This window comes from Accipiter gentilis, chromosome 4, assembly GCF_929443795.1.
Source record: "Accipiter gentilis chromosome 4, bAccGen1.1, whole genome shotgun sequence".
Taxonomy (NCBI): domain Eukaryota; kingdom Metazoa; phylum Chordata; class Aves; order Accipitriformes; family Accipitridae; genus Astur; species Astur gentilis.
In genome coordinates, this window is record NC_064883.1 from 12628498 (window position 1) to 12652772 (window position 24275).

The window sequence follows — 24275 nt, forward strand, 5'->3', positions numbered from 1 at the left end:
ATGTTGGAAGACACTGAAATCAGTCCTGCCGGCATTTAAGAGCAGGAGCTTAAGTGTATTGCTATTTCATGTCTTAAGCTCTTACCATTTAAACCAGAGTATTTTTATTCCATCAAGGTCACCAACTTGATTTCAGCATAGTTTCACACTGCTATAGAAGAGGAAGGGGAAAAAGCTGAGGGAAATTGATTTTTTTCCTCTGTAAGTAGAAAAATCTTCCAGTTTTATAACAGCCTGTAAAGATTGATTGTTTGTCTTAATGTAAACAGATGGTAACAGATCCAGGATGACTGACGTTTACCATGTCCACGCACAGCTCCCAGGAGACTGTACTCTTAACGTATTCCACTGTGCCTGCAAATCCAGCAGTTTAGAAAAATAAACACTAACACGGACTTCCACTTTTAAAGAACTTTCAGTAGTGAGTCTACTGAGTACTCAGTGACTTCTGCTGCTCATCAAGATAGGAAGAAGCTGCCTGCATCATGTCCATGACCAGCGTTGTTTCAAAAGTCAAAAGCATTAAAACATTTGTATTTGCAAAGGGACAATCCTACTTATTCTCCACCTTCTTCTGGCTCAAAATGAGGACTACTACTTTTCTTACTCCTCTTTTATCATTTTAGATCCCATTCAGGTTTGTTCCTGTTCTTCAGTCTCCTGTTTTGTAATGTACTGTTTTATATCACCCTTTTTTCCTGCTAATTAAGTATTTTATCATCCCTCTCATCCCACTCTCAAGTAATTCTTGCCTCCTTCAATTATTTTGACTTCTTTTCCCTCCACCAGCAGCAGTAACCTTTAATGAGAGCTGTCAATAAAAACCTGAGATGTCAGGGGGACGAGGTACACCAACCAGAATCCTGTTTATGCTCTAGCTACATTTTGTCCTTTAAAACACTTCTTCCACATCCAGTTCTGGAAGTTTCCTGTTAGGAACTGACAAAAGAAAGTGATGAAAATCTGGCATGCCTAAGTAAAAATTACAACAGGATAAAAGTAAAATATGTGCCTTGAAAACGTTAATTCACTTGGTTTGGCTTTCACTTTCTTGGCTTTGTTCCACCTACCTGTGTAATTTTATGTATTAGTTCCTTAGATTTTTAAAACTGTAAGCAGAGGATGTGTATTTGTGAGACTGAAGCAGAACTTACTAAAAGGAGTTAGAAAGAGGATGGAGTTTTATATACTTGTGGATGGACAAACTCAAAAATCTTTCAAGTAGCTCCCGGAAGGTGCATATGCATCACTTTGCACACACACCCCTTACCTATCAGCAGTAGCTTCAGTTAGTAAATTGAGCGATCAAAGTAAATCAATACCTCATTAATTCAATTACATTTTAAAAAAGTCTGAACGTGTCTAGGTATACAGGGAGCAGGCTTCTTTTAATGCTCGTTTTCAGTTGTGAATCTTCCAAAACTTTGACAAATGTGTCAACACCAAAAGTTCAGCCAGCTTTGAGATTGGGTTCTTCCTGGAATTTGTCCCAAGACTTCCCTTTAAAATACAGACAAGTGACACAAAGCTATGCACTGAACTTAAAACAGCTTAAAAATTAACACTTAACAGAATTTCAGACCAGCAGTACAAATATTTTCTAAGAAACTCCCCCTGCCCTGCAAATTTATACTCCGTTTTAAACTCTACCCTGGACTATGCTTCCATAATACGTGGGGATGGAACAAAAACCTCATTTAACTCAAATACTTTCCAAAAGAGTTTTCCAATATAAATATTTGAGACAGATTACTTCTTTTGTCCAGTCTATGTGTTTCTGCAATGGTTTTAGCAAGAAGCAGGAGAATATTAAGATAAAAAGCTATAGTATTTGAGAACGCAGTAATAGAGGTCTTAATGGAAACCTAGGCTAGGATACACATAGGGGACAGATGTAAGAGAAAGCGAAAAATTCTAGAAATGCTGTGAAATGTATTGCTGGTAAAGAAACCTCTGAATATTTATGGTCTCCAATACACTTCATTTTAGAACTGAAAGGGTTTCTTCGTAGGGAAAACTAAAGGCCGACATAATTTTTTGTTGTTTTGTTTGTTTGTTTGTTTTAAATGAAAGTTGTGTTAAAAAAACATTATTATAAGAAAATGGCTCAAGGGTAGGCATTTTTCTTACATAAAAGTATAAATGATAGGCAAAATTTGGAATCTACATATTATGAATCTTGCATTGCACACTGCTGCTCATGTAAGTCAAAGAATGCCTGTGTTCCTTCATCTGGCAATTTAGAAGTAGGCAATTTTTGATCCTTGCTAAAACCTCGCCCAACAAACTAAAATAAAACCAGACAGAAAAACACCTCAGCAATGCTAGCAGAACGATCTGAAGAAACATTTCACTTAAACAATTCCCAAATATCAGAGCCTGCTAAAAAGCCCTTGCACGTTAACACATCTTCTATCCTAAATGCTTCTGGAAGGAGAGACAGACAATTCCATGGCAAAATGAGGGATCTTTCAACATTTCTGTTAAATGCTAAATCACTTGCATTATGGAATGGGCACGTTGAGCCAAATCCCCCAATCACAGTGGTTTAATGTCTGGCTTAGTTGAACAAAGCGTCTTTAGCCACATTCACATCAACCGATCACATCCCCAATCTACCTTCTGATAACCTCTAGTCATTTTTAGAGTGAAGCAGTTCTGCTAGAAAAAGTATCTCGCAGTCCTCTCCCTATAAAAGCAAGCAACGATAGCGTATGCTAGCTGTTGGTCCCCACAGTATTTCCGTGTGCATTGACAAGTCTCAGGATGTCGGGAAATGATGCAAGTAGCTTTGGGGAAAGAAAAGGAATGGGAAGCAGGGACACGGAAAGCATAAGGAAGTGAAGGTGACAGCAGAAAGTTCAATATGAATTAAATATGAATTTTACACATAGAAAACAACATCCTAGATTTGCTACATAGCTAGACGTAAAATTAAGCTAACAGAATAAATATAAAATGTAATTAAATGAATAGCGATGGTACTGAATTTAAAGTTATAGAAGATATGAGTCGACTTGGTAGTATACTTTGTTTCACAGCATAGAATGATCACATTTGAAGAACTAAAAGGGTAAAATGGAATATGCATATTCATCCCTAGTGTCTTTACGTTAACTTTCGTTACCTCTTCTGATGTTGTACCACAATGGTGGCTGTGTAAGTGGAAGACTACTCTCTTATCAATAACCTAGAAACTGCTTCAAAACTCCATGTATCTTGTAATTCACCAAAAAAAAAAAAAAAAAAAAAAAAAAAAGCCAGTGCCACAATAATAAAGAACTGGGCAATAAAGACATATTGGTTGGTCAGATGCATTTACTTTGAAATATGGCCTAGTTTGACTTCAGTTAGTAAGTTTGTCTGACATTAGAATCATTGCATTCAAATAGAGATTAATGAGACTTAAAATTAAACAGTTATTTCATCAAACATACAATAAAGAGAATTGATTTTAGGTCTCAATTAGGAAAGAGGAAAGATGATTGTGTCTTGCAGTACGCAACTAGAAGCCACAAATTTTAAATTCCATCTTCTTTTGGAAGATGGAAAAACCTAGTGGTTGTCTTATATGTAGCTGTGGCATTTAGGGGCATGGTTTAGTGGTGGACTTGGCAGTCTTAGGCTTACAGTTGGCCTTTTGAGAGCATCTTTTCCAACCTAAATGATTCTGTGATTCTATATTTATTTCTTCCTTTGTGAAATAATACTACTTGTTCACTGCAAAGGTATGGTAAGGCTTACCACAAAAATTCTTCTAGTATTTAAAAAAAATAATTAGTATATCATTATAATTAGCAATTTAATATACCATCAAAGATATTTTAGTATAACAACAGTGCAGGAACTCGTTTACATTTCACTGAGAAAAGCTCAATATATTTTCTATGATTTGAAGTCAGTACTTTCAGGTTTCCATTTATTTGTTCTATTCATTCCCTGTTTGCAATATAATCATAACATTTCTATTATTTCTCTCTCTCAAACGGAATGATTTTTTTTTTTAATTTAAATCATTTATTTGTGTGTGTGTGTGTGTACATACTCCTTACCTTAGAAAAGTTTTTCCTTTGGTTATTCCTTTGGTGTGTTCAGGAACAACCATAACTTCCATTCGCAGGAGCTGAACAAACCCCACAGAATTCATGCTGAGCTAGAATCTGCTGGTTTAATTCCCTGCTGGGAGTCTGCCAGTTGGGAAACGCTGACCAGCAAGTACAGGTCTTAATTACACAAATCCAGAAGCTGCTGCCAACCTTTCCCCATTGAGAAGCATTTGCTTTCTAGTGTTCTTCTTGATGAACAGATTATCACTCAAACATAATTCATTGCTGTTTTATATTGTAAGTAATTAAATGAAGAAACCTTTTAAACTCAAGGGAATTTTAATAGGTTACTTGCAAAATGTTATTGCAGGCAACAACTTGTACATGATTTTAGTTCCAAACCCACCAAAAAATTATACAAATCAGCATTGTAAAAGTGTCAAATTAATGCCTTACAGGCTTTGCTGGCAGAATTAATTTCTAAATTCTAGATGTGGGGAAATGTTACTTTCATTTTTTTCCTTTTCCATTTTTTTTAGAAAAATTTACAAGTGAAATATTACTACAAAACTTTTTTATAAGGAATTTTTGCAAAACATTTACATTTTTACCATCAACTATTTTTCTGTTTCAAAATCATTATGTAGATTTAATACCCTATGCTGCACATCAATTCTTGCGGGATGACAATTCAGTGACATGCATAAAGAAACACCACAAGGCATTAAAATGAAGACTTAAATACAAATATTGTTGCAATAAAACAGTTATAAAATTGAAAAATAGGACCTAAACATCATGCTTACTTAACTTTGACAAATTAACTTTTTTCTCCTAGATTACACACTTTTATTACTGCTCTCGTGAAAGAATGTGATAAATAATGACTTAACACCAATTTCTAATGTAATCGGCAACACATACACGAACCTAACCAAAGAAAGTATATTGTAAGAAAAAAACTATTCTAACACTGGAGTTCTACCATGGTAAATACACTTTGCACTGATAATTACAATAAAGCAAAATTTTTAACGGTGGCAAAGGGAATGAACAGTGAAATGCCATTAAACAAGATACTACTGCACATCTGTGCCCTATTACTTACAACAGCTATATCCCACTGAGTCAAATAAAGGACATTGAAATTTACGATCCTTTTAAGACAGAAAAGTGGATTCAGAATGGTATGCAGAACAGACTGTCAAAATGTTTCTAATTCCAGCGGTAAAATGTGCACCTGCTAACACAAGTTAATGTACTTGAGATGCTATGAAGCCAACCAGATTTAGATTTTGATACATCTATAATAGGGATTCATTGCAGATTAAAAATGACTTCAGTTTCCTACCTGCATACGTAAGTATGCATGAAAAAAATTATATATGAAATGGTTGTGCAGAATGCTCATAACTTCAGTTTACAAAAATTGTTAACTTCTAGGAAGTTTCTAGGAAACATGGTATTAACATTAGGAAAGTTCTTCTTTGCATAAAGAAATTTATAGCACTGATTGTGAAGCATAATGATAAAATATATATTTGACGTTTCATTTCCTATATAATAAAATTAACAGTTAATACTACCTAATGTTCATCTGTATTAAATGTAACATCTAATTGATTCTGATGTTTTAAATCCAGATACATCAGTTAAGAGTACTTTAAATAAAATATACAAAATAATGTACAAAACCCAACTAAAATTTAAAGACTCTGTTACAAGTCTACAAAAGCTTTAAGAAACTTGAAATTTATAACCACAGTGTAAAATTGTTTTTCTTTAATCTCAAAGCTTTTTATGTAAACTGAAAGTATAAAATACCTTCAGCTTAGTATTTTGCTACAAAGGGCTGGCCTAAAGTGTACACAGTGTAAACAATGATTGGTATTTCTCTTGCTTCAAAAATACAGAAAACACCACAAGATTGATAAAGTATTCAGATGAGAAGTATATGTTTTGTGAGGGAATGCACAAGGTATCTGTTATGTCTCTCAAACCAACAGCTACCAAACACATTCTTCCTTTTGTAATTTGCAGGGAAAAAAAAAATCTTATCCTTCTTGCACTGTACTTCCTTTAGTTACATCAAAAATATTTTGGTGTATAAATTTTTTAAAAAACTGGTTATGAGAATTATCACCAAACAACTGTATGTGTAAAAGGTTACATTTATTCCTATGGGAAGTAATTAAAAATCCTGAGTATGAAATATTTGGCCATCTTTCCTCCTTGTACATACTGGAGTTTTCACATAGAAAATGCAGTTTGTTTTTGTTGCTGTTGTTTTTCATTTCTTCTATATTTCTATTAAACTGGCACATCTGAAAATGTAACCAAACCTTTGAAATCAAAAGTTGTGTAGTAAAAAGATAACTATATTCCTCTTTCCCCAGTTTGTTTTGTGGTTGGAGGCTCAATGTAAGATTTGATAGGTAACATATTTATTACCAGCCCACATATTATCCTTGATGAGAAAATAAAGACAGTAATATTGGGGGGAAAAAAAAGAGACAATGTTTACTTTCAATACTTTTTTTTTTGGTTAAAATGTGATAATTAATTCTTTTCTTTGGCTATTAAGTCAAAGCATAAAGAACTCAGCACATTAACCACAATATAATAAACCAGTATTTACAGAGAGAAGATACTGGAGAATGAGCTACAGTACTCAATTGTCTGATTAATTTCCATGAATTCTAACAAAATTAAAACATTTAAATACTTAAAATTGAGGTTTTATGATTCATGTTACCTATGAGTTAGAAATGGACCGTGGATGTTTTAAAAAGTAATGAAATGAAATACCAAAAATTGACACAAAAGTTGCCATATTCATTTTTCATCCTACATAAAGATACAATTACTTTTGTAAAATCTAACGTTAATATCTTCCTATGATTTTATCTTTCCTACTGTATACACTAACTCTACATAACCTTAGCTCTCCAAACAAAGAGAGGAATTAGAACTCACTGATTGTCATTTATACACACTACTATAATGTAGTGGTCAAAATAAATCTGAGGTCCACCTCAGAACCACTTTGCAGCATGCATCATCTAGCTGCTTCTTGAGTAATTCCAAAACTTGAGAAAAGACGGCCAAAATCAACTGACATGTTCTATGGACTAAGCAAAAACCTAAAATATTTCCACTGTCATTCAATCCATATTCAGTTTTGCTGTGCCTTATGGGAAAAGGATGTTCTAATGAAAATATTACAAATTTATTTTAAAAACAAAGTACCTTCATCAAATGACATTAATCCTAGTCAAGGTCCACCCTGTTTTACATTGATATTATCTGATTTTATAAACACATTAACATACAATGCTAAAATAGGGGGGGAAAGTTCATTTAAAATCATTACATGATATACAGACATATAACTAAAAAAGTACAGTATGGAAATAATATTCCCCCATCTGTTTATCCAGTACATCAATTTGCGCTGTTTGTATTTTTGAAATTTTTGTCTTGTTGCACCGGTGTACACTTCCCATGCTGACCCTCCAACCTGGAACACTTACAGAAGTCATGACTGAAAACATGATTTCCTGCTCTGTAATCCACTTTACCAGCCCACTTCCATATCCTGAAAGGTATGTAAACTTAAGTGCAGCACTAGGCGTCCATATAAATGATCCTTTCAGAATTCTTCCATGTTTGTTGAAACATTAGGGGTTGCTGGGTTTGAATCTTGAGAAATGGCAGCAACAGTGACAATTCTTGGAGAACCAAGAACCTCAGTAACTGAAGAGTCCAGTTCTCCTGAGGTAACAATAGCAAGGGCTGTTCCACCACCCTTCTTGTTCTGATGAGTTTTGACATGTTTCGAGAGATGGTCACTTCGCATAAACCTTTTAGAACATTCTGGGCACTCAAATCTCTTTTCACCTTTTTTAAAAGAAGAACAAAACCAAAATGTTACTGAAGGACAGAACTGATCATTTGAATCTGACCCTCTTCTATTCAACATTTGAAGTGTCTTTAAAAGGACACAATGTTTTCTTCTCTACCCATGTGATTTCCAGGTGTGTTCTGTTCAGTCATAGGCTTTTGGCAATCTACTCTTCACTACTATAATGCTCTCAACAAATACTTGCTATGCTGTGATTATCTGGTGAGAAGTTTGAGTTTCAGGTCACCAGAAAATTTTCATAAACTTCCATAAAATTGACAGAGCAGGAGAGATAAAAGCCCTGAAAAAATGACTTGATAGCAGTTTTTAAGAATACTTTTGTTATTTAGATTACAGTGATGAGAAGGGAATTTGGAAACATGAATCCCAAAGCTCCATGAGGATGTATGAAATCTATGTCAAGAGAGATAAATTCAACATACTAAAAAGTCCTGTCACTGTTCAAACGTAATTAGTGCTCAGACTTCGAGTGCTATCTTCTGATTCTATAAGTTGCAGGGGGAGATGGGGGGACACACACCTTCTTGGGGCTAGAAATATGAAGGCTGATAAAATTTTTGGTTTCTAAAAGGTCCATCTTCCAATCTGAACTGTTAGGAGAACTTGCTTTATCAGTTCTCACTTGAAACTTCAAGACCTCCCTCCCCAAGAAGACCAAATCTGATGTATGGACTAGGTTAAAAATTTTCTTAAGAATTGAGCTAGTTCAAGTGAGGAAATGACGACCCTGGTCAATGGCCAATCGTACATCCCTGATCTAAATTTGTCAAATTTAGATCAGGCACTAGCTAATGTACATCAGCTATCTGTGATGAAATGGTCATCTTTTTCTAGCGTAGGTACAGAAGAACAGTTTGAACAGATCTCATTTTACTTATCTGATTTCACAATCAGCTTGAATTGATGAAAACTGAAATCTACCACTTCCTTGGTTTTAAAGTTACTTTATTTACATTTCAAAGTAGTTTTCAGAGATCCTAATAAGTGAGAACTTCGATATCACTGTCTAACCATGGCCACTATGATTCAGACTTGCTGTACTATGCATACAGAGAGGGATGACCAACCTGTGTGGGTTCTTCTATGTCTTTGTAACTCATCACTCCTTGTAAATCGCTTGCCACAAAAAATCCAGTTGCATACAAATGGTCTTTCACCGGTATGCCAGCGCAGATGTGCTCGAAGATGAGATGTCTTGCCATAAACCTTTCCACATCCTTCAATATGGCAGATATGTTGTTTCTTTTTTCCTGGCTCATTACTGCCTCTAAAAAAATCAAATTTAAACAGGTAAGCAATTATATTCTAAAATATTATTAGGTATTAGGAAAAATATTTCATGCTAATAGAGATAACTATAATCCCCTGTCTAAAAAGAAACATATAAACATACTTTCTAATAGAAAAATATTAAAAATGTAGGCAATATAAGAAAATCTCATGCCCAAATGAGGCAATCTGTAATAAGGTGCCTAAATACATACTGATAAAATTTACATTTACCTTCCTTCTCCTTCTCTGCAATTAGGACATGAGCAAGCAACTCTTCTCAATCTCTTGCCAGGTTGCACTTCCTGGTCAGAAGCTTGTTGAGCTTGTTGCAGCTGCACTTGTGTTATCTGATCAGGACTAACAGCACCAATTGCTGCATTAGCAATGCCACCTACTGCTACAGTAACAGGAGCTATTGTGGCTTGCTGCACTTTTACTCCATCCTGTCCTTGCTGTTGACCTGTAAAATAAGAAAGTGTTTGTACCTATTATTAGTCATTACAATAAGTGAAATGCACAAATAAACTTAATATGTTTTATAGAACAAAAATCCACCTAAACTCAAGGGAAGCTGCAAACCAAATATTAAATCCAGCTATTTTCCAGAAGCACTACCACAGTACTTACCTGCTAGCTTAGATAGCCTTGTTTAATGTAATTTGTTATTAGAACAGTACAAGACTGCAAATTACTGACTGATACTAAGAAATGTGAACTAGTTTAACATGTGTTTTCTTTTTCTCAAAAGCTGAGATAAATGAGAAACCATTAAACAAAATCTTACACAGAAATACTCTTAAATCTATTGCCAATTAATGTCTTCCTAATAACCTTTGAAAACATACCGACATTCAGAAAACTATAATTACCTAATTTTAAAAGTTGCTTTATGGCACATTGTCACTTCTCATACAATCTCTCCTGAATCAACATTGAACCACAAAGGAACTTATACAAAGAAAAAGAAATGTTCTAGGACAAGACTTGAAAAAGCTGGCATACCAGAGCTTTGTTGGGTTTGTGGTTTTTTTTCCAGGATTCTCTCCACCTGGGATGGGGTAATCCTGGTTATACATAAATATTGGGGGACAAGAGGCTGGAGAGCAGCCCCATGGAAAAAGACCTGGGGGTCTGGCTTGATGGCAAGTTGAATATGAGTCAACAGTGTGCCTGGCAGCCAAAAAGGCCAACCATGTCCTGGGGTGCATCAAGCACAGCACAGCTAGCTGGTCAAGGAAGGCGATTGTCCCACTCTACACTGCACTAGTGCAGCCCCACCTAAAATACTGTGTGCAGTTTTGGGTGCCTCAATATAAGAAGGACATCAAACTGTTAGAGTGTGTCCAGAGGAAGGTGACCAAGGTGGTGAAAGGTCTCGAGGGCAAGACGTACGAGGAGTGGCTGAGGTCACTTGGTTTGTTCAGCTTGGAGAAGAGAAGGCTGAGGATGACCTCATCGCAGCCTACAACTTCCTCAAGGAGGGCAGTGGAGGGGGAGGTACAGATCTCCTCTCTCTGGTGACCAGCGATAGGACACATGGAAATGGTATGAAGCTGCGTCAGGGAAAGTTCAGATTAGACATTCAGAAAAGATTCTTCCCCGAGAGGGTGGTCAGGCACTGGAACAGCCTCCCCAGGGAAGTGGTCATAGCACCAAGCCTGTCAGAGTTCAAGGAGCGTCTGGATGATGCTCTTAGTCATATGGTTTATTTTTAAGTAGTCCTGCGAGAAGCAGGGAGTTGGACTCAATGATCCTTATGGGTCCCTTCCAACTTGAGGTATTCTATGATTCCATGATTTTGTTTTGCAGAAGGGAGTATGTTTTCAGGAAGACTGGAAAAGCAGCTTGACTGAATCAAATGAAATTCTAAGATTGACTTGAATTAAGAATTCAGTTTCATTGCACAAGTCCATTAATCTCACTGGTCTGCTTAATCAAAGGAAATCAGGATTACTGTCTTGATATTAAAGCAAAATAAAGACTATTCCAACATAGGTAAGAAGCATAGCTACTTGAGCGGCAGGGTAATATTATGTTTGCTTAAAAAGTTAGTACTATACGGTCTAAGAAAATAATGTGACAAACTAAACCTGACACAGAGATATCACTTCCAGCCGCAATGTGACAACACTGAATGCCAGTCCTGCCAGTAACAGGAATGGGACAAAATATCATTAGATGCTGCCATTTTCAAAAATTCTGTGCCTTCATACAAATGGGAAATAAGCAGAAATACTACCTATTTATTGAGAGAATGTAATGACCAACCAGAATTCCTTAGAATATACTATAATATTTTAAGACTTGCAAGTCCTCTGTATTGAAGCATTAATTTAAAACTTGCAAATCTCTCGGAGATAACCTGATTCAGAGAGATTCAAGCAGGTACTCCAACTTACTTCTCAAGCATCCATAACAGACACCATCAATGGGGCTAAGACTGTGAAGAACAGTCTCTGAAGTCTAAACTGCCTAGCTACCAAGTGAGTTCATACACAACACAGCACAGGATAATGACTACTTCATTCACACAATTGCTGAGGAGCAATATATGCTTCGACAGGCTATCTTGTATAACACCATGATAACAGCCATAACTGAAATCTAACACATACCACCACGTATGTGCAGATAGGTTAGGACTAAAGAACACGATATACAGAGAACATGCAAAATTATTTGACTGTCCTCTCAGAGACCACTGTTGGCTACAGGAAATAGAATAAATCTGTCTTGTGCCTAGGTCAGTACCAGGTTATTTTCACCAGAACCACTGACCACATTTTCCCACTTATCTCTCTTGGTTTCCATCCAGAACTTGCACCTGACCTGCCTAGATATGAATGAATGTGAATTTCTTGTTTTCTTAAGCAGGCCACAAGTATTAACAGATGCTGAGTACTTTTGGTTCTCTAAAAAGAACAAGGATAAACCCAGAATAGATAACAATTGAATCCCACTTGCTGTTGGACAGATAGGTAGTAAACAAACAAACAAAAAAATCTAAGAAAAGTCTGGTATTTGCAGCAGAGAAACCATGGAAAAGGAATTACAGGTTTAATCTTGAGTGCAGAGTCTTCATATGTCTAGGATAGAACAAAGTCTTTCTTTTCAGAATAGCAATGTACTGGAAATAAATTTACTTCCCATATTCTAATGGGAAAGAAAAGCACTCATGAGAATCCTTGAGGGAGAATATGATAGGGTAAGGAGAACATTGTGGTATAAATGCAAATAGTAGCATCTAGTACTCGGGTCTAACAGTGGCAGAAGAGGACACGAGCTTCCAAAGAAAGCACTAGTCCAGGGGCAATTCCTTTTCAGGCTGTTAAGCTGCTGAAGTGCTGACCAAGTGCTATGAATAGGCAGCGTCAAAAAAGGCTGATCATTTTTGTTATACGTAATGCTCATCTTAACATGATAACGTGATTGCTTGTGTTGAAAACCAGCTGCAGTTTTTGGTTAGCCAAAGGTAAATAAATTAACAGGAAGAACTTGCTCAGCTCGCAGAGCACAAACCACGCTCTCTGTTAGACATACCCAAGATGCAAACTCCTTTAATTCACAGAGCAGCACTATAAATGATGAGTCTACGAACAGGCAATACAAAAGTTAAAGAGGTAACAGATATTATGGCCACACCTACTGCAGCCTCTTACGCTATTTTCACTATCACTCGCATTGTCAAGTACATTAAGAATTATCCTTTGTTGTTGAAGTCTGTTAGAGGGATGACTCCATCCATGTCAAAGACCTATTTTAGCAAAAAAGTCCTGGGACATAACCAGTCTGTGGTCAGAACGCATCTGAACAGCATAATTTTCTGTCAATTTTCCCTTTCTCTCTGATTTTCTTGAATTGATATTAAAGTTTCAATGCAACTTCCCCCCTGCAGGCTGCCAGACCAAGGCTTTCCAAGTAAGATGTGAATTGAGGCACTTGAACCCTGAGAAGGACAACTCCCTTTTTAATTCCATGTCTAGAACTACACTGATGAATGTCCAGCACATAAATGTGGATTGGTCAGATCCAGCAAGAGTTATGAGGAAGCCTGTTCAGCATTTCTAAAAATCTGATATATTGTGCTGGTTCGACACAAATCAACTTTCAGTCTCTAAGTTATGAGATGACCAACCACACAAAGGTCTTCTGACACTTCTTCAGAATATCAAGTACTACTGCTGACACATACTTTATCTGCTCCAAACCTTCCCCCTCTCACGTGAGGACCACAGGTATCTTGGAGTATAGGATGCACACTGATGAGCTACAACCTTAATCTATTTATTAAAAATAATATAGTGATACATCTGAGTAGAAATTCCTCATAATAACTGTAATGGTGACAATAAAAATACGAAAGAGAAAATGCCCAAAGTAAGGTTGTTCAGGCAGACAATTACATTATCCATCTGGTTTCAGTTAAACAGTAATTAAATGACAGTTCTTTAGATGGCATTAACAAAGTTATTACATTTTCTAATGTGAATGTTGACTTTCTTCTTTAAATTAATCTCACAGAGATGTTATTTACACTCCCCTTGCATTCCACTTACTAAATTCAAAACAGAAGGTTCTGAAACTCTCAAAATATCACACAGATAGCCTTATTTAAAGATCCAGGCCACAAAATTCCATAAGCAAATCTCTACTTTTTCAGGCAATAGGGTAATTGAAAGAAGCATACATATCTGATAAATAGTCTTTGCCAGAGATTTACATAGTTATCAGAAAACACTGGGAAGTTCAATAATGTCATTCCTGGACTTAGTTTTTGTTTTGAACTCCTGAAAGAGCATCCGAATAAGCTAGCACACTAGTAGTACACAGGATAGAAAGAAATGCATCTATTCTCATTTTAAAGTTGTTAAACATAAAATTCTTTATTCTTGTTCTTTGAGAGTAAAATGAATGTGTTTTAGACCAGCTGAAAAAAATCTTTTGTCTTGAAGAAAAATCAGAAAATTTTCACAAAACAACTGACAGAACATGGCCTGGTCTAAATCTCAAAGTGAATCTGCTATAGTCTTGAGTTGCATGGGATTTTGATTTTTTTAAACTATATCCTAGAATCCACTACAGATTACTAAGGGATTTAACTTTTACATCAATTATACTTATTAAGGGAAGATAGAGGAATTTCATTATTTTTTAAATCAAGTTTACTGAGGAAAAGATACTGAGAAAACTTAATTGCTGATATGAGTTTGTCTGCAGCCTACAAAGTTAAATCAGGGCAACTTCTAAAAGTTTATAAAAAAAAATAGGCTTTTTCAATAGAGAGGATCTAGATATAAATTAGCTTTTTATTTGAAACAAACCCTGCTTATTCTGAAAACAGGTGGCTGAGATAATGTTATCCATATAGGAACATAATGACCTCCTGACACTTTCTAGATGGAGAAAAAAGATCTAGTAAAAATAAACCATATGACTTCTTACTAGGGGCATTAAAATACCATTTAAAGCCTTCCAGAAATTCTGCTACAATCATGAGATCACTTGACATTGCTTCTTCCTGGCATACTCCAAACCACAAGACCTGATATCACTATATTTCACCATTCATAATCAAACCTTTCAGTAACAAGAACTCTCATGTTTCAACACAGATTTCAGAAAGAGGTCTAAACAAATCGTTACATGAGGGAATAAAGTCACACTTCAGTTCACCTATGTTATTCCATATGAGTTGTCAAAGCAGTCACTGCACATTTACACTTGCTTTTAGAAGATAAAAAGTTTTTCTCAAGTTCCCACAATTTCTTTAATAGTGAATTCCTGTAATTGTGAAATATTCTTGATTAATAAAAATCATCACTGAACTTGTGTATGGCTGAACTTTATTGTACATGCTGTCAGGTTACAACATTAAGTTACAACAAAATGTTAGCGTACAAAATAACACTGATACCAACTACTCCATTGCATTTCATTTTCTTTCAGGTCTAAGTTCTCTCTTTCTTTTGGATAGTAACGATTTATTTGACCACAGGCCAACATGCAAGCAACAAGGCAACCTGATATGGTATTTATTTTGCAAATGAAGTGCAGTAAGATTCTCACTCATTGCAATATTACATATATGATTATGACTAAATGTAATTAAGAATAACATTATAGAAATTTTTAAAGCTTCTCAAATAGAAAAACCTGCATGATTTTAGTCACTAATCTTTCCCATTTAAGCAGTTAAGTAAATTCATTACTTATTATCACAGGATACAGGATTATCAAGATAAAGGATTGCACATCCTTTGTTCTTCAGCATCACTTAATCAGCTTTCCAATTTTGTAGTAAAACTGCATCTCAGGAGTTACAACTCATATACACTTTCCCATACATATGAGTCTGTAACACATTCACACAAGAAATCTAAACAATTTTAAGTTATTACTATGAAGCCAAATACTACACATATATACACACACATATACCTCAATCAATTTTAGGCTTCAAAGCTAATTTCCAAAATAACAACTCCTATAACATCACCTGGATGATTAAAGAAAGCTAATGCATGGTACCTAGGAAGTACTTTCCTACAGAGCGAGTGACCACCGAATATCATGGTTATTAGGCTTAGCCATCCATCATAAGTCAACACACGTTTCCTTTCACTACATATTGCACCTGCATTCCTATCCTTGTTCACATGAAGCAGCAAGCATGAAAACCTACTCTTTGAGGCAAATAGGGCAGAAAGGGAAGAAAAGGACTTCACTTTAATGAATCAGAGAAATCATGGGAGTCAAACTTTAGAAAAATGGATCTTGGAAGGAAGAGAAATTTAAGATTACAAAAACAACACTTCCTAGTTTCTGGTGCTTAGTTCCCCAGAACAATTTTTATAGATTTCCTGTTGCTGTTGTGCAACCACCATTCAACAGTCAAAAAGATGACAGCATTAATGACAGAGAGTTATCTCAGTAGCGTGCACCTTACTGCAAAATCTGAGGAACACTTTGCAAAAACGTACCTAGAGCCAGAGTGGCTAATATTGCAAAAAAGAAAATTTGTTCAACTGGATATTCTAAAAGTGAAAGAGAAGGTTGCAACTGATGTTCATAATTCAATGTATATTACCACAGGACAGCTAAGTAAAGTCTGTGACAGCATGCAGAGTTCCAAAGCTCTACAAGCATCAGAACTGATGCAGCAACTCACCCATTCAACAACTTACTGATGCAAAGCAATGCGGGAAAAGACGTTTCTTATCTCTCCCCTTCCTCTGCATACACTAAGTACAGTCAGTTTGCTAACATCCTTTACTCTAATATTCTTTTTCCACAATGACATACAGATAATTTATAGTAAGCGAATATTTATATATGTTTACATATATTTATTTTTCTATTTATAATACAATATATTTGTTTATAATAATATATTTATATAATAAAAAAATAACACTTTAAGATATAGCCAAGGTTTTAAAATATAAAAAAGTCTGTGGCAATAGTTTATAGTCAGAGATAATTTTTTCCAAACAAAAACTAATAGGAAGGAAGTTTCATGCTAAAGAATGAAATACAAATCACACCTTAAAATTAAATATATGTGAAGAGAACACTGAGCTCCAGTATTTACACAGAAGACAATGCAATTCAGTGCTACTTAAGTGGTACGCAGCCAATTCTGCCCTCTCTTCTACCCTGAAGCAGTGGTAGAAAGAAACAACACGTGACAAAAGAAGAATTCCCCAGAACAGAAACTGTACAAGAGCTGATGCAAGGGACCCACACATTCTGTAGAGATCAGTTTGGAGTAGAGAGGAATTGGATCCACCCACCTACTACAAGAAATTTGGGTCAGAGCACAGCATTGTGTCCAGGTGCTACTACAAGCAGAAAGTTTCCAGTGCAAACTGCAGCATCAACTAGATATCTGTCTTTTCTACCTCCTACAGGGGCACTGCAGCCAGTTTCTATCTTTTGATCTTTTGCCTGTTGCTGACTTTGACAAGATTTGTGAGAACTTGTTATCCTTTCCTCCAAAAGCTTCCTATATCAACTGTCTTCGTGTGTTCAAAAATTACTGAACAGCATCATAATTAAGCCTAACTTCTGTGAAAAATACCACTTAAAAGCATGAGATTTAAGGCAGTAAAAAGTAAGTTTGAGGGTTTAAACACCTCAAAAAAACTGAAGTCTTCTTCCTTTTGTGCAAGAATCTTATTGGCAACACAAAGACAAAACAATGCCCAAGAAGTTTCATAAAGGTACTTCCATGACTTTTCAAAAAACGTAAGACTTTACCCAAGTGCTTTACCACAACCTGAAGTCACTTCAGTACTTGGAGACAGGAAAGATATTTTCCCAGCTGGTAGTATCTTTAATTAAACTGAAAGCCAGTTTTCCTTTTATTACATTATTAAACATAGGAAGGAGCTACCACAAATACAACACAGAAAGACCTATACAGAAACAACATAAAAATCAACACAGAGCTACAGTTTCACAAAATTTAGTCTTGCACAACCAAGCAGAGGTTTCAGTCAGAGCAAGGCAATGCCTCTGGTTGTTCTGGATACTGTGGCTTCAAACAGAAAGGATATATGGTTAGTTTATTAGGTATTCTAAAGGAGGAGTTGGAATCAGAAAAATAACTTATTATACTGCTCTTAAGGCAAGAGACCCTTCCAAAAGACCCCTGATTTTCATTGTCATTGAAAAAACAGTCAAAAAGAAAAGTGTATTTAGCATGAGTGTTTATGAACACTTCTTTGCAGACGAACAAAGTGTGTACTGAACCTTAGTTAGCTTAGTTCAGCACGTAGCAAATAGCTAACTGAAAACCCAAGTACCAGCTGTGCTGCAGAATGTCAGATGCACTACATGGGAGCAGATCTAAGAAATGGAGGTTAAGTTTGCTTTTATGGAACACCTCCCTCCACCCCATCACTCTGCCCCAACTCTCAGGTTATTCTACAGCATATAACCACAACAGAACACAGCCCAGCTCTTTTTTCCAACTCTTTCCCTTAACTCTGAAATAGGGATAGGACTAGAAAGAAACTTGTTGACTGTTAGTCTCCACAGTCTGACTAGAGGAGCTCAATACCTAACAAACTGTAACAACAACAACAAAAATCAAATGCCTATCTTGCACGCTTCTGCTATATGGAAACTAAAATACTGGTCTCAGGAAGTGTGTTTTTTAGCATCTCAGTTCAATTTCTGTGTATTACCATGCAAATAGTAATAGCTTAATCTTGAAAGGACAGAAGGAGGCTGACACAAAAAATGCAAGCTAAGTTTCCAGTAGTCTATTTGGGTTTTGGGGGGTAGGGCTGGGGGTTTTTTTTGCTTGGGTTTTGTGGTGTTTGACTACAGTTTAGCTAGCTTACACATTTTACACTTGACTAAAAGGTTCATGAATGTCCTTGAATTAAATAAACATTTTGGCTATGTGAAAAGTTACCTTTATAGTGATCAACATAAAAGTAAATATGCCTCTATGCACAGCAGGCATTAGTTAACAGGTACACACATGGAAAATGGAAAACTCTTTCAAGAGAAAGGTAGATAGCTGACTAAAACTAGGTTAAGTTGTATAGCAGTTGATAATTTATTCAGAATAAAAAAACCACTGGCAAGGTGATTAAAAGTTATTATCAGGAAAAACAAGATTCATAAAACTTTAAAGACCTTTTATAGTAAGACTAAACATGAGACACAAGCCTTGGTTTTATAACAGTCTATGGATAGACAGGCTAACCAATACAAAGACTAATTTGTTTATTATAGATGTAAAAACTGTAACTTTGTGACAGGATTCATCAGGCAAGGACCAACAAAGCTACATATTATAGAATCACAAAAGAAGGGCTATGTAAATCTCTAAGATCAAACACTTAGAAGTTCTGCCATCTTCTTCTATAACATTGTTATCCCTCTAAAACTTAGCTTAATCTTCCTTTTTGGTTCAGAACAAACTGAAGAGCTTGATGTTTTCGTCAGTTACTTCCTTATGACCAAAGAAACAAGACAACCAAGGTCCATATTTCTTAAACTTCAGTATTTTGCTCAAGGGAAAAATCATCACTTGAAACTACTCTATAATTAAGGAATGTCACACTTGTACCTAACATGTATCCCAAGGGTTTTTTTGGCAGGAGAATATTAACTGATCATTTTCTATTTACAACAAAACGATACTAGTCTGCCAATCTATTAAGACTAAATATACATGTTGGGATAACATGGTTTACCTATGACTAGCTGATCAAGGTATATGACTGTTATCCACTGTCAGTAGTATTAAACATCACTGGAAACTCCATTCTTAAGAATGGATGCATACAGAAATCCATATAACTATATCCCAAACTAACCTAAGCATGTGCCATGCTACATTTCTCAAGAGACTGCAGATGTCCAGAGCTATTGTTTTGGTGAAAGTGTCAAGACAAGAGCAAAATACTCATTATAAAAATTACACTTCATTATGCAGTCCTGACTACTTCTAAAGCTACTAGGCTACAGCATATAAATAAAACAACTTTTATTAACTAAAGTATCAATTAAAATTATTGACCATTGAAAAACATACTTGTTTTTCAATGATAACATTGTTTATACTTGAAATTAACAATCCCCTTAAAACATGACATCCCATTCCATATATAGTTACACTTTTCAATAATCACCAGTGCCATTAAACTTTTTTAATATACTAAAACATTTAATATATTAAAACATTTAAAAATATATTAAAACATAATTGATTTATCTTATCTACCAGTGCCAAAATCACATGAAGCCAAGGACTCCATAATTTAAGCTACACTAAGGAAGCCATTGAAATCAGATTTTGAATATGCTTCTTTCCGCCCCTCCGCCCACAGTGGTAATGGAAGAACAAGAAGGTTGGTTTAGTGTGGATCTAATCACCTTTAAAAAATAAATTTTTAAAAAATACTAACAGGCTGATTAAGATGTGCAGAATCACTCAGTTTGCTTGCTTGGTATTTTCTGAACAAGAAAGTTCAGTCAATTCATTTCCTGCTCTATGTGCTCTGATTTCTGACTATAGGGAACGAGAGAGAGGATAGCAAAACCTGATGTTCGCAGAGAGTGCACCTGTATTGATGAAACATTTTTATAAGACCACATACTCCAATAAGGAAATACAGTTTTACTAACATTGTTCTTTGATGACTTAAGAACCTACATTTAATTCTTGAAGTAAATAGCACAGAAACAGCTCATTAGAAACCTATTTCATCTGGCAATTATCAGCAAAGCTGGTACTCGAAATGCTTCCCCTTCCCACTTTATCTAGCAGTAATGATGAAGTCATGCCTTGCTACTCACAGGTCAGACAGAAAAGACTTGGTTTACTGAGGCATTTTTACCAGGTTATTCTCCATAGGTAATTTAGCTGAACAGGAAGATTGCACATTCCTTATGCATCAAGTTCAGGAACAGTATATTGATACTTTACTTTTAAGCTACCACCAGCAAGGCAAACATTTGTTTTCACCAGCATAGTTCTGCCACTATTTTGAATTTCAGTTTAAGAAAATCCCATAAACAAAGCAATTTTGTCAATAGAGGACTAAATGCTTCTCCTATAATTACTCTGAAGCATTTGAAAAAGGATGCCAGTGCTATAATATTTAGAACACTGTGGTTCTGCAACAATTCTCAGCTCAAGGCAATCTGAGAACAGTTGTAAGTGACCTTTCATGACTTTGGAAAAAGTATGCTCAATTTCTATACTCCTCCCAACTACACTCTCAGAATGCCAAGTAACACACTATGAAGTAAAAAACTAAGAAAAAAAACTCCTGCATTTTTTCTGTTTTTTGTGGAAAAAAGCTCAGTTCTTTGTACTTATCTTTTTACTGCAGATTCCATAGCTTGCAGCTTATTTCTTTCAAGGTGTTTGCAGCAGCTTGTTACCAATGAACATCCAGGGGAACACTTGATGTTATTCAAAAAAAAAGATCATGCAACCACCATCCTTCAGCTCCTTTGACTTCCACCCTTGGTATTTATATTTGCCAGTTTGGTTGTATATACTGTGGCTATTTTAAACTCTTTTCACCTTGTTACCACCTACAGGCATCCCTCCTTGCTTAGCTAACACAACTCACTGAGTTGTTTCTACACATCCTATTACATTAAGATGAGCAAGGTGACCCACAGGTTACATGTCATGAAAACGCATTTTCTTTCTTTCAACAACATAAGCATAATATTCTAGGACTTGAGACTAAACACCTTCCCCTCCCTCAATAACTAACATATGTGATAGAGATAATAGAAGACCTTGAGTGGTATAAAGGTGAATCAGATTGTTTAATTTAATACAGGAGTTTGAGAACATTAAATAAAAATGTGCCTTACACAATAATTAAGACAAAAATTAATGCAGACAAGTACCGAACATGTAAAAAAATTTACACGGACTAAAAAAAAAGACAAATTCACAGAAGAAAGTAAATCTGTCAAGGATTACTTAAAAAAAAACCCCAACAAAATAAATCCCACTTCTGCCTCTGGAAGAACTGAGCTGCAGATCACTAAATGGTGGAAAGAGTACCTGAGCAGATTATTCTTGTATGCATCACCCACAGTCAGCATCAGACAGGGTCATAAACACCTTTGACTGTTATGTTCATAGAATGGTTTGGGTCAGAAGGGACCTTTAAAGGTTACCTAGTTCCAACACCTCTGCCACGGGCAGGGACACCTTCCACTAGACCAGATTGCTCAAAGCACCATCCAACCTGGCCTTGAACACTTCCAGGGATGGGGCATCCACAACTCCTCTGGGCAACCTGTTCTAGCATCTCACCACCTTCATAGTAAAGAACTGCTTCCCTACGTTCAATCTAAACTTACTCTTTTTCAGTTTAAAACCACTGTCCCTTGTCCTGTGACTACAGGCAGACCTTGGTAAAAAGTCTCTCTCGGTCTTTCTTATAAGTTCCCTTTGTAGAAGGAAGGGCTGTAATAAGGTGTCCCCAAGGCCTTCTCCTCACCAGTCTGAAGAACCCCACCTCTGTCAGCCTTTCTTCATAGGAGACATGTTCCAGCCCTCTGTGACAGTACATCCCACCCCCTCATCCTGCCAGCAGGAAACAAAACTTCTCCAGCAAGGGAGAAGGGGAAGGAAACCCTGGAGGCTGCAGGTTGAAATTTGAACCGGCCAATTGAGATGTGCCAGGTACACCAAGGTGACCCTCCTGGCCAATAGAATTAAATGACCACAGGTCAGATTCAACAGGGGTATAAACAGGATCCCACTGGAGGACACATTGGCAGTCCTCCTTGGAGCAGCGGGTCTGCAGTCAGGGCATGGCCCAAGGTAACTCCTTGAGGGAGAGAGCCCTCAGCTTTTAGGCGAGTGATATGCGCATTTTGAGCCATCACTTTAAATCCTGGGGATTCTTAAGTCGGCCATGTAGTATTAATTCTCTTTACATCCTTGAGCCTGTGGTTTTATAAAATGTTACTGGACTTCTAACTAACTTTTGCTGAAAAATTGAGTTTTAAAACCTGTTGGATTTGGTTAGTCGTGCATCTGTAACACCCTCTGATCATTTTCACGGGCCTCCTGGACATACTCTAACAGGTTCATGTCTGTCTTCCACTGGGGACCTCAGAACTAGACACAATACTACAGATGGGGTCTCACAACAGTGGAGAAGAGGGAGAGAATCACATCCCTTGACCTGCTGGCCTCACTTCTCTTTATGCAGCTTTTTATGCAGCCCAGGATACAGTTGGCTTTCTGGGCTGCAAGCGCACATTACTGGCTCATATCTAATTTTTCATCTGCCAACATTCCCAAGTTCTTCTCCACAGGGCTGCTCTCAATCCATTCATCACCCAGTCTGTACTGATACTGGGAATTGCCCCAACCCAGGTGCAGGACCTTGCACTTGGACTTGCTAAACTACATGAGGTTCACATTGGCTCACTTCTCAAGCTTGTCAAAGTCCCTCTGGGTGGCATCCCTTCCCTCAAGTATATCGACACCAAGCTGAGTGGTGCAGTTATCTGAAAACCTGCTGAGGCTGCGCTCAATCCCACTATGTCATTAATAAAGATACTGAACAGTACTGGTCCCAGTACAGACCCATTAAGGACACCACTGATTACTGATCTCCATTTGGAGATTGAGCCATTGACAGCAACTATTTGAATGTGGCCATCCAGCCAATTCCTTATTCATCGAATAGTCCATCCATAAAACCCGTATGTCTCCAAGGCTATTGTGTGGGACCATGTCAAAGGCCTTACGTAAGTCACAGTAGATGATATCACCTGCTCTTCCCTTACCTACCAACACAGTTACTCCATTGTAGAAGGCCACCAGATTAGTCAGCTTCACAAAGGGCAAATCATGTCTATGTTGGCTGTCTCTAATCACCTGTCACCCACATGCCTTGACATAGCTTCCAGGAAGATCTGTTCCATGACCTTACCAGGCAGAGAGGTGAGGCTGACTGGTTGGTAGTTCCCAGGGTCCTCCTTTTTAAAAATGGGTGTGAAGTTTTCCTTTTTCCAGTCACTATTCCTGAGTTTCATGCATTTAATCTTATGTATCATTTTAGTCCTGTTTAAAGAATTTGGTAGAATGTTTCAAACTCATCTGCAAAGTTTCAGCCAGAGTGATAGTGATATCTAAACAATGTCTTCAGTCTTTGAACAGCAAGTCATAAAACTAGTGACTGTCACACAAGGAGAGTTAATAAAGAAGGAAAGAGAAAGCCTTGAAGACAGGCTGAAGTTGGATGCAGACAAATGAGAAAAGGCAAGAGAAAGCAGGAGGAGACCTGGAGGTACTGACAAATTGCATAACTACTAATAGTCGTGCAATGGAAGTAGCTGGTCAGAGAGAAATATGCCTTAGTAACTCACACTACTACAGACTATGAAACAGAAGGGCAAGGTTCATTACATTTTTAAAGCACACCAGTAAGAACATTTGGTATTGAACTTCATTGTCATTAATAACTATTTTAGAGTCCACAGCACATCCCTACAAGACTTAAAACTCTCTGGTTCCAGTA

General features: G+C 36.5%; 1 protein-coding gene across 3 annotated transcripts in view; it reads right to left on the bottom strand.

The window, feature by feature from the left end:
• Positions 1 to 3966: 3966 nt before the first annotated feature.
• The window catches only part of SP4 (Sp4 transcription factor), a 28239-nt gene continuing 7930 nt past the window's right edge, over positions 3967 to 24275 (bottom strand). For all 3 annotated transcript variants that reach the window (XM_049799006.1, XM_049799004.1, XM_049799005.1), the window contains exons 4-6: positions 9475 to 9703; positions 9039 to 9238; positions 3967 to 7946 (exon numbers count right to left, since the gene is read on the bottom strand). In XM_049799006.1, the coding sequence (XP_049654963.1) occupies positions 7699 to 7946; positions 9039 to 9238; positions 9475 to 9703 (677 nt within the window). In that variant the 3' untranslated portion in view covers positions 3967 to 7698. The remainder of the gene's footprint in view (positions 7947 to 9038; positions 9239 to 9474; positions 9704 to 24275) is intronic.